The sequence below is a fragment of the Furipterus horrens genome, unplaced genomic scaffold (assembly GCF_987537825.1).
Source record: "Furipterus horrens unplaced genomic scaffold, mFurHor1.1.pri manual_scaffold_2, whole genome shotgun sequence".
In the NCBI taxonomy this organism is placed as follows: Eukaryota; Metazoa; Chordata; class Mammalia; order Chiroptera; family Furipteridae; genus Furipterus; species Furipterus horrens.
In genome coordinates this window covers 6,522,411-6,535,194 of record NW_028327172.1, presented here as the reverse complement: position 1 = coordinate 6,535,194, position 12,784 = coordinate 6,522,411, and the positions used below count along the sequence as shown (strand labels likewise).

The following is a 12,784-nucleotide window of genomic DNA, read 5'->3' as shown; positions in this document are numbered from 1 at the left end:
CTATTTTGAACAATTTAAAGGTTTTCTTGGAAAAAAATAAAAAGAAAGGTAACGAATTCAAATATGTTATTTAGAATGTTATCACTGAAACAAAGATAGAAATTCTTTCAATACAGGAACGTTGAGGAGGATAAACTCACATACGTTATGTGAATTTTCCAAGATCACACAGCGTTTTCACTCCACAGAGCTAGGGCTGGAATGCCGGGCTGGGGGACCCCTGCAGCCTTTCACGGCTGGGAGCCAAGGACGGAGACCTGGTGTTTGTCTGGGTCCTTGCCGGGAAGCCAAGATAGACGATGGCAGATGATGAATGGTAGGTAGACAGGTAATAGACTAATGCTGCATTTGACAGGTGGTAGACATGTTGATAGGTTGCATGATAGACGAAATGGATTTTAAGAGCTAACCGACAACGAACGGTCACGCAGAAGGAAAGTTGCTGTAGAAGCAATGGATGCCAATCGCAAGAACGCCTAACAGCCTTATTTTCTATTAGTCAAATAATAACACGCACAGGTGATCCATGCTCCCTGTTCAAGGTTTCAAAATATCCGAAAACTGACGAAAAGAAGCGAAGATTTAAACTCGGTACCACCCGAGGCCTCGTCGAGCCTCGGGTGTTGCCGGAAATGGCCGACGACCCCGTCGGCGGCGGGGCGGGGGCGGGGCCAGCTTTCAGCACGCGGAATGGCTTCGGGTGTTTCCGGAAACTACCGAGAGACCGCTGAAGTGGGTAGGGGACTGCCTATGGGCGTGGCTAGAGTACCTGGAGTTGCTTCGTGGATTTCCGAAAACAGAGCCGAAGCTTGGTCTTCGGAATCCAGGAGGCGCCCGCGTCCCCAGGGTTTACCTTCTTCGGGTGTTTCCGGAATTCACTCGTAGTTTGTGGCGAGGAGGAGGAGGAGGCGAGATACCCTCCAGTTCCTGGCCGCTTCGGATGTTTCCGGCTGCCGCCGACGGAAAGAGCCGAGGGCCGGCGGTGGTGTCGGCCATGTTGGGAGCAGCAGGTCCGGCGGCGGCTGCCTGTGTGCCGGGCGCGGAGCAGTGCCGCTGAGGGCAGGGGAGGAGCGAGGCGGGCGGCCGGCTGCGGCGGCAGAGAGTAGGCGGAGCGGCGCGGCCCGGCCAAAAGGCGGTACAGCCCAGCCGGGGGTCGGGGGGGTGCGGTCCGGAGCCGCTCGGAGCCGGCGCGGCCTAGCCCGAGCGGCGCATCCCCGGGCTGGCGTGAACGGCTTCCCGGCCTCCCCGCACCCCCGGCCGGGGCCCATGCGGCGGGTGCCCCTGCTGTGAGAAGCCCCGCCCGGCCGGGCTCCGCGCCTTCCCTTCCCTCCCTTCTTCCAAGCTCCTCGGTTCCCTCCCCTGAGATACCGGCGCCATGTCCAGCGCCCGGACCCCCCTACCCACGCTGAACGAGAGGGACACGGAGCAGGTAAGGAGCTCCGAGGGCTCCCCAAATTCTCTGGCTGGGCCCCTGCACCTTGCAGAGCCTTCTCCCTCCTTGGCTCTCCTCGTGCCCGTGCTGCTGTCGTGCAAGCCTCAGCTGCCCTGTCATCTGTCTCTCGGCCTCGCACATACCCCTCTGAGTCCGTCCTGGGACCCGCCTCGTCCTGACTCCAAGGTGCACACTGGACTTTCCGCAGACCCCCCTTCTCCCCTCACCGCCTCCTGCGCTCTTCCGTGTCACCTCCCCAGCTTCCCCTTCTCTTCCTTTTTTTTTTTTTCCCCCCTCAGGGGCCTCTCTGGTCTTCCTCCACCCACGCTTAAAGCAGCCACCCTCCTCTGCTCCTTGAATAGCACCCCGCGGTCTGCCCCAGCCGTCGTGCACTGCTCCCTCCGTCTCCAGCCTTGTTCGCCTCCGCCGCTCCGGTTCTCCCAGTCCCTGGTTATCACCCTCAGGGTCCTCGCTCCGGAATGTGTTCTCGATGCCTTTTCCCTTTCAGCTCCCCGGCTTTTTTTTTTTTTTTTTTTTTTTTACCCTGCTTCTTCCTTCTCCAAATTGTGCTCTCCCTCTCCCTCTGCCTGCAACTCACCGGCTCCACCCTCATCACCTTTCCAAATCGTTCGCCTACTCTTCGCTCATCACTTTCCCTTCTCTTCTCTAGGAGCTCCCCGGTGCCTCGCGCTGGCATTTGTTGCTTCCGTGTTTCCCGTCCAGCTGTCATGCGCACAGTTTTCCCACAGGTTGTCTTTGGGGCTCCAGTCGTCACTCCCTTCAGTCTTTGGGTCCCTCGGGTTCTCTTCCCGCGGGGCTTGGCTTTTGAGCCCTCCAGCCTCCCGGTTCTCCCCGGGAGCGCTTTGCCAGCCTCCTCCTTGGACTCTCCCTGCCACGGGGACGACGCTGCTCTGTCGGCCCACTCCATTCGCACAACCTGTTGCTTGGTCCCTTCCCGTCCCTCCTGCGTCCCTGTCCTGGCCGTTCCAGCTCACCCTGCAACACAGACCGTGCCGCCTGCCTGCGACCTGTCACTTTTCATAGTCTTTCTCTTCGCTGCTGCCTTCCGGTGTCTCTGCTCTCGGCCCGTCGTCCTCCTCGCTGTGCTTCTTCATCAGGATTGCCTTTGATCTCCCATGTCAGTCTCCGGCCTCCTTCACGTCTGTATTTCCTCCACACATGCTCCTAACCTTTCCCCCCCGGTTGAGTAGTCTTGGTAGCTTCCCGTCCAGGTATTTTGCATGCCCGTTTCTTGAGCTACTCCCTGCCCGTCATCCTGACAATCACTGCCACGGTTTGTCACCCAAGCCTTAGCCTTTTCTGTGTCATCTCACCTCTGAGCCGAGAGGCGTTCACTTTCCATCCCTCCCCTTTTCTTTCACCATCTCCAGTGTCCCTTGCAACTGCTCTGTGGAGTGTCCCCTCCCTGTCACACCCTTCTTGGTGGAGAACTTGACCAGGCTGTAAAAACTTGACTTGAAAAAGGAGCCCATCTCCCCTGGGGCCACACAGTGCCTTTTGCATCCTTTTACCTCCTTACATTCTTTACATTTTCCTCTTGTTCCCTTCTCTCTTTGTAGCCCAGGGGCACCCTTGCTGTATTCTCTTGCAAGTTAACATCCTTCTGAAAAATCTTCCCTCTTTTCATGCTTCTGCATTTTTCATTTGTTATCCCCTCGCTCTCTGTCACCTGGGCCGTCAGGAAGAGTTCTGGACTGAGTTTTTCTGTGCAGTGGTTGACCCCTTTATTACTGATGGATTGATTGATTGGGGGGGGGTGAAGCAGGGGTTGAGAGGGAGGGACGGTTGATTTCCATTTCGTCGCTGGGTTTGACAGGTGGTTCTGCATGGGGCTGAGGTCTTTGGAAACAGGAGCATGGTCTGCATCTCACAGTCTCCCTCGATTGCCTGCTCTTTCTCTCCTTACTGGGAGCCACTTTCTCTGGGCCCTCTTGAGGTTGCCTATTCCATTCCTTCCCCTATCACACCTTTGTTTTAGCAGGTAAACCCTGCTCCACCAGAGAACTTTCCCAGACTGTTGATCGGGAGCCAGTAGGAGGCGGCCAGATGACTGCCTGCACCCTCAGGCATTTGGGGAGTGGTGGTGGAGTGCTGCTGTCTCAGCGGGGCTGTGGGGGGCGTTGTGTCCAGCAAAGGAGAGGAACTGGTTGCTTCAGTGTGCTTCTTTGTGCTGTTTACTAAATGTAAACGTGTTCTTGCCATGCTCCTTTCCTTGTGATGTGTGCGTTGATTTCTTCTCTTCCCTACATGCCTAGCACAGTGCTGGGCACAGAGTAGGAACTCGGTGCCCACTCATTGATTTTATGGTGGCAGTAATTAGCGAACCATTTGGGAGTGTAAGCTGTTCTTTGATAATGTTGTCCAGAGCAGTGGGTGCACACATCATCATCCTCTTCCAAGTTAAGAATTACTTATCCCACTTCTATTCTTTATGGCCTTAGATTCCCCCGAATGACGTCATAGCCCTTGGTTGTCAGTCTTACTAGTAACTTGATATGAAGTCTCATCCTAGTAAAAGTGAGGACTTTGGAAAACCTTGGATGCACCTATTACAGGCAGGTACCTGTATTTTTTAAAACAAAGAAAAGACAAGCATCAGCTCCTTTGGTCACGGGACCAGGGATGCCAGAAGCATTGGCCTCCTTTAGAATAGATCATGCCACCAGGTAAGAGCAGGAAAGCTCTTCTTGGTCCTTTTGCAGTTCTAGCTAAAGTAGTCGCAGAAACTCAGTCATTGCAATAAGCCTTAATGCTATGAAACAAAAAGTGAAAAAGCAAGGGATTTGGTTGAGCTGATTCCTTCCCCCACAAAAGGTCCTCTACCACCTTATTTAGATTTAAGTGATTTATACTGGCTTCATCAGAAAATAGGCAAACAAACTCCACTGGTTGTCTTCAAGCTCCAATCTCTTCTTGCTCTTCCTCTCCTCCTGTCTTTAAAACATGTGGCTGATGAGAAGCTGGTACCAGGAGTTCTTTGATCACATTGGAATTAAACACACATAAACACAGAGAAAATGCTGAAGCATAAAAATAAACCTTGGGTTCCAGGGATGTTGCCTGTTTGCTGTCAACTCCGCTTCTAACAGTGAAAGTAGGCGAGAAAAGAAAGTCAAGCAAGCCCTGTCTTTGATGGGATTGTTGTGACACCTGATTCTGGATGTGTTTTTCACAGTCATAGATTCTTCTTCCCTTTGCAGGAGGGTTATGACCTAGGGCTGGTAGTTTTGGGGATTCTTCCTCTGTGAGCTGAGCTTTCTCTTCACTTTTCCAAATGGCTCTTCTGGCCTGGGGCTTGGCAGTGGGGAACGCAATCAGCAAGATGCCTGCTTGTCTTGCAGCCGGCAGCAGCAGTAACGGGCAAGTGTGGAGAGGTGTCCAGCTGCCAGCGTTCACCCGTGGCTGGCTAGAGCTTTCGGTAACATCTGGTAGAGGGCCTACAGGGCTTCAAGCCTGCCCCACCTCTGGGCCTGAGGAGCTGTGGGAGAAAGCAGGAGCCTTTCACTACCCACCCGCTTCCGCTGCAGTGGGTAAGGGAGGGTGTTGCTGTTATTCTTCTAGGGGGTGAGTGACATTGTTCCTTCTCTCAGCTAGTTCTGGGAGGGGAGTTTGGATGTCTGGGTGAAGAGAGCAAATCTAACAAACAGGATCCTATAAAGAAACAGCTGAGCTGCTTCAAACACACATATATATCTCGGATCCTAGGGTTGGTTCTGGCTGAGTGTGCATTGGATAATTTGGGTTTAATGTCATCTAGTAAGGAGCTTGGTTAGATCTCAGTTCAGTCCATGCCCTGTAAGTTGTACAGCACTGTGTCCCAGGTGCTGGCTCTGCCCTCTGCCCTCTGCCCTCTGCCCTCTGACTCTGGCCAGGGGCTCCTTGATGGTGCTGCCTTCTAGTCAGGGATGTGGGGAAATGTCAGACGTAGATTCTCAGTTTCTTCTTTGCCCTAGAAATAGGAAGGAGGTGTTAGAGCAAGGGCTTTAGGGGTCCCTGTAGTTCATAGAATTGCCATGCCATAGCCTTTGAACCTAGTAGAAGTAACTTCTAGTAAAGTCTCATAATTTCTCTCTGATCTGTGAATTTGGGGACGTAGCTAAACAGATGGATACAAGGCAATCATTGCAGTCTGGCCTGCTTCGGATTAAAATCGAGTTTGCGAAGGAATAACTGAGTCTTTCCAGCGGTGACCAGAGATTGGGTCGCAATGTTCTTCCCCAGGGTAAATGTCCTAAGCAGAGTTGATGCCTATGAGGTAGGAAAAGATTGCAAATTTGTTTGCCTGGAGGTTTGCATGGTTAGATCTCCTGGGAGTCAAAAGCTGCTCAGACTAGACTGCTTCCCCTTTGGACAGAACAACCCAATTCTCAGTAGGCATTTGACCAGAACTAACCCATGCCTTCATGAACTCTTTCCCATTGAGCACTTAGCCACCTGGCTGACATTTCTCTCCTCCTGAGAGCGTCCATGACTTTCCTACATATATATTATGTCGACTTGAATGAATATTTTATGCCTAGAACGCAGCCAAGCCTCAGACTCTGTGGCCCATTATCGACAAGCAGGTTGGGGGCTGGGCGCCACCTTTGGCCTGATGATTGTGTCTCTGCTAAATGGACTCCCCCCAGCAGCACTCTGAAGCCCATTAATGGATTGGGATGAAGTAACCTCAGCAGATGGAAAGGGCAAGGAGGGTGCTTGTCCTTGCTTCCCCGAAACTGCCCGCCGAGGCTTTCCTGTAGCAGCCAGGTCCAGCCCCAGGTCCCTCTGCTTGGGTGAGCTGTAGGCTGTGGCTAAACTAGGCCTCTGCTTTGACAGCAGGTGTGGAAAGGGTTTCGTTTTCGCTCAGCTGTGGTGGTGCCTCCAGGTTTGCCACTTTCCTGTCAAAGCAGAAACTGAGAAGGATGTGGACAGAGTGGGTGGAGTTTAAACGCGGCCCTTCCTCCCTCAGCGGAAGTTCAGCGAAGTGACAAACCAGTGAGGTGGCTGAGTTTTCTTCTCTTGGTGGGAGATTCCAGTGTTTGTACATTTTGCACTTGAAGCTTGGATTCTCCAGGCTTTCTCCCAGGCTTCAGCAGGCACAAGTGAGTCACTGGAGCCTTATCTGTGCGTTTCCCCTTCTGTCCCGGCACTGGGGAGAGGAAGCCTTTACAAACCTGCGGGGGAGGAGACCACCGATCTCCCACGTCCTGCATGGGACGCGGCGGGCCATCCCCGAACCCACTCTGGGAGTTCAAGGTCTCAGAGCAGAATGGCACTGCCCCACCACAGCCCGCTGAATGTCATTGCTGCCTTTTAGGCTTTGAGATGGCACATCTGATTCTGAAACAACAGCAAGAGAGAATCTGGCCTCTCGGTGGCCAGTTCTCTCACAGAAGGTGGGATCGCAGTTCCTTCTGTTGCCCACTAGACCCGCTCCTCCTTTGGGGGAATAAATAGGCTTAGATCCCTTCATCTGAATTGTCCGTTTTTGTCTGGTGTTTGAAGTCTCTTGGTCCCTGTGGGGAATTCTGTCTGTCTTTGGGTTGACACTCATTTCCCCCTACTTCCACATACTTCTTTTTCTGCACCAAACGATTAATTTTAGACTTAAAAGCTATATAATCACAAGGTCTGGTGAGAGAGAGGGTGAAATGGGCACTGATATTGGTGGCTGGGTGAATCCTGTGGGACAGTGGGGGGTGGGGGAGGAGAATAGCAGGGGCGTGTTCAGTGGCTGGCTCCGAGCCATATTTTCTCTTTTAACATAAGGAAGGCGGAGCAGACCAGAGGCTTCTCTGTAGAACCAGTCAGGCTGGTTTTGAGTAGCCTCGGCCTATTTTCCTCTGTGTGCTTTGGGAGGTTGGCAATACAAAGGTCTGTCTCCTCTGGGGCTCTGCTCATTGAGGGTGAGTTTGGACAATGTCTGTAAATACCCCTCTCCCTGCTAATAATGAATTGGTCTCTGAGTTGGGCCTCCACGTGAGTGGGCTTGTCTTACACACCTTCCACAGGAAGCCCGAAGGCAGCTCCTTTTCTTGGGCTCTCTTTGCAATTCACAGGTTGGCAAAAGGCCCTCAGCCTGGCCAGAAGGGAGGGACTGGGTTTGTGATTGGCTCCCCATCCGTAGATCTGGAAGGGAATCTGGGCTCCTGTCTCCTGGCTGTCGTGATCTGGCTGCTAAATTCAATGAGACCCCAGATCTGGCTCGGTGCAGCAGGACTGTGTCCAGGCCTGCTGAGGAAGAAAAAAAAGGAGAGAACAGTTTTTTGTTTGGGGCAGGAGGTACTTCAGCCAAGGGAAACAGTTTGAGTGTGTCCATGATCAAGGTACCTGTGGGAAGGTGGGAGCCATCAGTTAGCACGTGCTGGCACTTTGCGAACAGCATTCGGGAAAGGGCGTAGCGGGATTCTGGGGCGCCTGTGACCATCAGTGCTGCTGTGCACCAGGATTGTTTTCCCAGTTTCCCCCAAAGCAGAAAACACCTAAGTCTCAACGTTTGGTAATCAATGAGTGAGGCTGCATGCAAACAGCTCCAGCCTGTGCCCTTGACCTTGGGGGCAGGCTGCTCCTATTGCCACTGCAGTGATCTATTCATTCCTTCTCCCAAGCAGCATTTTGCTCAGGTTTTGTTTTGGTTACTGGTGATCCTGTATGCAGGGTGGCCGCCCGCCTTTTCCTTCCATCTTCTTTAGACTCAAGGGTTGACTGGCTCTCCTTTACCCGATCGCTTCCCCATCTCCCCTCCACAGGTGGCCATCCTTTGATGGTTTTTGCATGTAGAGTTGGAAGCACTTGTGGTGGTTGCTTTGTTTTTGCCCACCAGCGTTTGAATCACTGGTTGTCCAGGCACAGGAAGTGGGAATCCTTAGGCCCTCTTGGTCTAGCATGGCTTCTGATGAGTTGAGCTTCTGGCAGAGTTGAAAGGAGATCCCAGCACTTTGGATTTCAATAAGTGGTTTTGTTGTGGTTAGAGCAGGCTCTGCAGCTTGATTCCCTGCACTGGAATCTTGGTTCAGCCTCTGCTGTGACCTTGGGCTTAACTTAATTACTCTAGGCCTGTTTGGTTCTCTGTAAAAGGAGTAATAATACTACCTATCTTGTAGGTGTAGTTGTTGTGGGTATTAAAAGAGTTCATGAATATCAAGCACTTAGAAGAGTGCTTGGCAAGATGTAATTATCGTCCTCATCTTCATCATCATCATCATCATCATCATCATCATCATCACTGTTCAGATGAGCAACTTAGTGGATTTTCTCTGAGTATCACACAACTCCAGGTCGGTATAAGGGATATATATTGGAATTTCTCTGTATTTAATTGAAAGAATATTGGCCACCTCTAGCCATTGGGGTCCCAAAGGTGTGTTTTCTAGCTTTTTGGGGTTTTTTAAATTTGTTTATTTATTTTTGTATTATTATTGTGTTTTTGTTTGTTTTTACCAACCAGCTACTGAAAGGAAATAAAATTCTGGTGGAAGGGTTTATCTTCTTTTAAGAGCACTTTCTTCAGAAGTTAATTTATTTTCAAGTATCAGTATTAGGCAATTTTATTGATTAAAAGAAAGAAAACACTACCATCTGCCTGCCCACATTTCTGTGTTTGGTGGTGGTGGTGGTGGTGGGTGTACAGCCTTGTCAGTGGCTGGAAAGCCGAATCCAAAGCCCCTGAGCAGGGCTTTTCTGAGTTTTAGAGGAAGCCTCACCAAGTGCTGGGATTTCTTTCATCGTGTTCCTTTCTTGAAGTGCAGTATTTACCCTCTGCCAAAAGGAGAACCCCGTTTCTCTTAAAGACCACATGGGAACGTAGCAGCTAATGATTTTGAGGTTCCTTTTTCACTAGCAGAGGGGCCTTCAAGGGCAGGTTCTTGTTACCTCTGTTTGCTCCTCTGACGTGAGAAGAAAACCTCCCCTTTGTGATGCCTGGAAGGGCCACAGCCATTTCTCAGCTGCTCCTGTGAGTTTGTGGACTTTGCGTCTGGGGCCGAGATTTTGGTCTAAGTTGGCTCCTTGTTACCTTCATCTCTTGCCACTTCTAGAGCCCGAACGCCGCGCCAGAACGGCACGGAAGTCGCTTAGTGTTTTCATGTTGCAGCTGTGGCCGGGGAAAAGGTGACAGTGTCGCCTCAGAGCATGTCAGGGAATATTTCTTTCCCTGTATTTTCCTCTATCTCTTGACCCCTCTGCTGATTTGTCTCACTTTTTTTTTTTTTTCTTTTCTTTTCTTTTTTTCCTGTTTGGTTCCTTTGAGCTCTGCTCCTTCATTATCACTGTCCATCCGGGGTTTTCATCTCTGCGCCCCCTCTGACTTACCTGTTTTCTCTGCCTCTTTCGTGGCGTGGCTCTGGAGAAGGGTTTTGATAGTCTGAGACCTCCTTGATGTATAGAATCCCAGAAGCACCCAGTCCTTTCTTTCTCCTATTCCTCTGATTTCTGTACAGTTAAGGATTCACTGCTTTAAAAAATTTTTTTTTTTCTTTTTATGTCTCTGGAGCCACCATCCTTAGTAAAGCCAGGCTTGGCAACCTGACAGCTTATTAGGGACAGCATCCCAGTTTCCCTGGTGACAGGGTCTAAGCTATTTCCTCTGGCCTATCAGGAATGCCATAACTCTAAACCCCGTCTTAGGAGAAATCTGAGGGAGCACTTCTTAATTTCGATAGCACAATATTGAACTTGGTCTCAAGGTGTGGTCTGGGGAACCCAGAGGTGGTACATGATGTCAAAATTATTTTCATCGTAAGTGTAGTCTCTGTTTTTGTTTTTGGTTTCTAACTCTCGTTCTCTCACCAGTATATACAGTAGTGGAGTTTTCCAGAGGCTGAATGTTGTGTGTTGACATCATAGCTCTCGGCTAATGACTGTGTATTTCTGTATTCTTGTATTTTCTAGAATTTTCAAGGCAATGCTTTAAGGTATAAATATGGAAGTTTTCAATGATGAACTCAGTTTGTTCTCAGTACCTCTACCACACCCTTACTAGCTTTCTTTACCTATATCTACTATAACCTCTGTAAACCTCATTCTTGTTCAGTAAATCGTTATTTTGAAATCCCAGCATTTTCCTGGCGCCTTTGAGGAAACAACAAACAATAAGTAAGTAAAACTTGTAAAATCTTGTAAAAAGTTTTGGGAAAACATCTAATTTTAAAATTTTATTTACAGCTTATTTTAGTACTTAATTCTATTTTATTCTGAAATAGAAAATTTATAACATTTCTCTTATATTTAAGGATGGATTGTTGGCTTAAAAAAGGGAGATTAGAAGACTTGCTTTCTCAGCCTCTGTTTACTGAGATGGATGTGTCAACAAGGGAAAGGGAGGAAGCTACTCCGAAGGAACTGGGCAAAGCTTTAAATAAGAAATGCAAATAAATAAATAGAAGAAATGAAATCACAATGAAAGTTTTCTTTTTCTAAGCTTTATAGATATTAATAATGTACCTTCTTGTGCCTTAGTGAACACAAGAAAACATTTTCGTGTGGTAGCATAGTGTCAGTTAAGTTGCAGCATTATTTCAAGATCCATCATACAGAGTTTAAAGAAAAAGGAATTGAATATTTTAGCTGTACACACCAGGAACTCTTTCAAAGCCGAAATTTGTTCCAGCTTTGCAACTTAGAATTGAAAAAGTCACTGAAGCGTCTTACAGGATAAGTTATCACATCGCTTTGGCTGGGAAACTGCAGCCAGTAGCCGAGAGACCGATGAGGTCTTGAACAGCTGACATTCCTGAATGCCCACTGGATGAAAAGTTAGTAGAATTCGGGGCGTGCCATTTCATACGTTAACTGTGACTCGTCGAATTAAAGATTTAGCTGCGAACATGAAGACTGAGTTAATATTTTGTTTACAGACTTTAACTTTTCATCTTACAAATGTGCACATTTATAGATGTGGCTCAGCTTGTATCAGCACCAACTACACTTCAAAAATATTTTTATGTGAATGCTCAGCAGCAGACACAAGTGGTGATAAATACGCAAAGGGCTGAATAACTTTTTTTTTTAAAGATTTTATTTATTTACTTTTAGAGAGATGGGAAGGGAGGGAGAGAGGGAGAGAAACATCGCTGTGTGAGAGAAACATCTGTGAGAGAGATACGCCCCCAACTGGGGGCCTGGCCCCCAACCCAGGCACATGCCCTGACGGGGTTTGGAACCCGTGACCCTTCAGTTCGCAGGCCAGCACCCAATCCACTGAGCCACACCAGCCAGGGCTGAATAACGTTTTTGACTGCTGGTTTATCCCCCAACAACTTTGTTTCCATTTGCTCCATCAGTACAGCAGCAGCGGCACATACCACATCAGGGCATCGACAGCAAACTCTGCCAGTGGCTGGGGTCATGGACTTCGTTGCTGCTACACTCTTGTAGTTAAAAAAAAAACAAAAAGCCATTTTCACTTAATATCTTGGATAAAGCACTAAAATTTATTCATTTTTTATGAAATCTCAACCTGTTAGCAAATGTTTCTTTAGTATTCTGAGTGCGAAACGCAAAGTATTCATGGAGCACTGCTCCTGTGTATTGTAATACAGTGACTGGCTTGAGAAAACTCACTTGTGTGTTAAAACTCAGCCAGCTGCGTGGATCATCATTTTTACATGAAAGAACAACTGAGGGACAAACTATCATTCTTCATACTTGAGTATTTTGTGGACATTTTCTAGAAGTTGAACAAAGTGAGTCTGTCACCATCGCCAGTGGTAAAATTCAAGTTTTCAAGCAGCAATCAGAATTTTGGAAAATCTATGTTTGTTTAAGACATTTTTGATGAGATCAGTGGTAAAATTAATGAAATGTAATTTTTTGATGTTGTGCAAAATACCAATATTTGGAAATTCTGCATGAGTCAGCGAAGGAATATTTTCCAGATTGCCAGTGGGTAAAAGAGCCATTCACAGTGCAAGATGACCAATGGATTTTAATGTAAAAGTGCACAAAAGGTTCATTGATAACATTTCAGATTGCACATTGCAACTAGCCTTTAAAAACTACCACTTGTTGAGTTTTGGTCTAGTATCGAAGAAAATCCGCAGTATCTGAATGGCTATTAAACTCCATCTTCCAGCTGCAGATCTGTGTGAAGTGAGATTTTCTTCATATTTCTGAACCAAAGCAACATATAAAAACACATTGAATGCAGAAGCAGACATAAGTCGGCTCTCTTTCACTAATCCAGACATTGAAGAGATTTACAAGAATGTGAAACTGTGCAACTTGTTGTGTTTTAGATGATAGTTTCTTCATTAAGAATAGGTTATTTGTGTAGACATGTAATAGGTTTATTATTCTGAATGAATTAATAAAAATAATTTTAAATTATCGGTGTCTATTTCTAATAAACTA

General features: G+C 48.2%; 1 protein-coding gene across 5 annotated transcripts in view; it reads left to right on the top strand.

Annotated features, from left to right (window-relative positions):
- The first annotated feature begins 785 nt into the window (after positions 1–785).
- Positions 786–12,784, top strand: part of MARK2 (microtubule affinity regulating kinase 2) — a 55,052-nt gene continuing 43,053 nt past the window's right edge. For 2 of the 5 annotated variants that reach the window (XM_090259751.1, XM_090259728.1), the window contains exon 1: positions 787–1,429. In XM_090259751.1, coding sequence (XP_090115877.1) covers positions 1,376–1,429 — 54 coding nt within the window. In that variant the 5' untranslated portion in view covers positions 787–1,375. Of the gene's footprint in view, positions 1,430–6,516; positions 6,538–12,784 lie in introns of those variants that run through there. The other 3 variants (XM_090259709.1, XM_090259760.1, XM_090259743.1) reach the window with 3 other exon arrangements.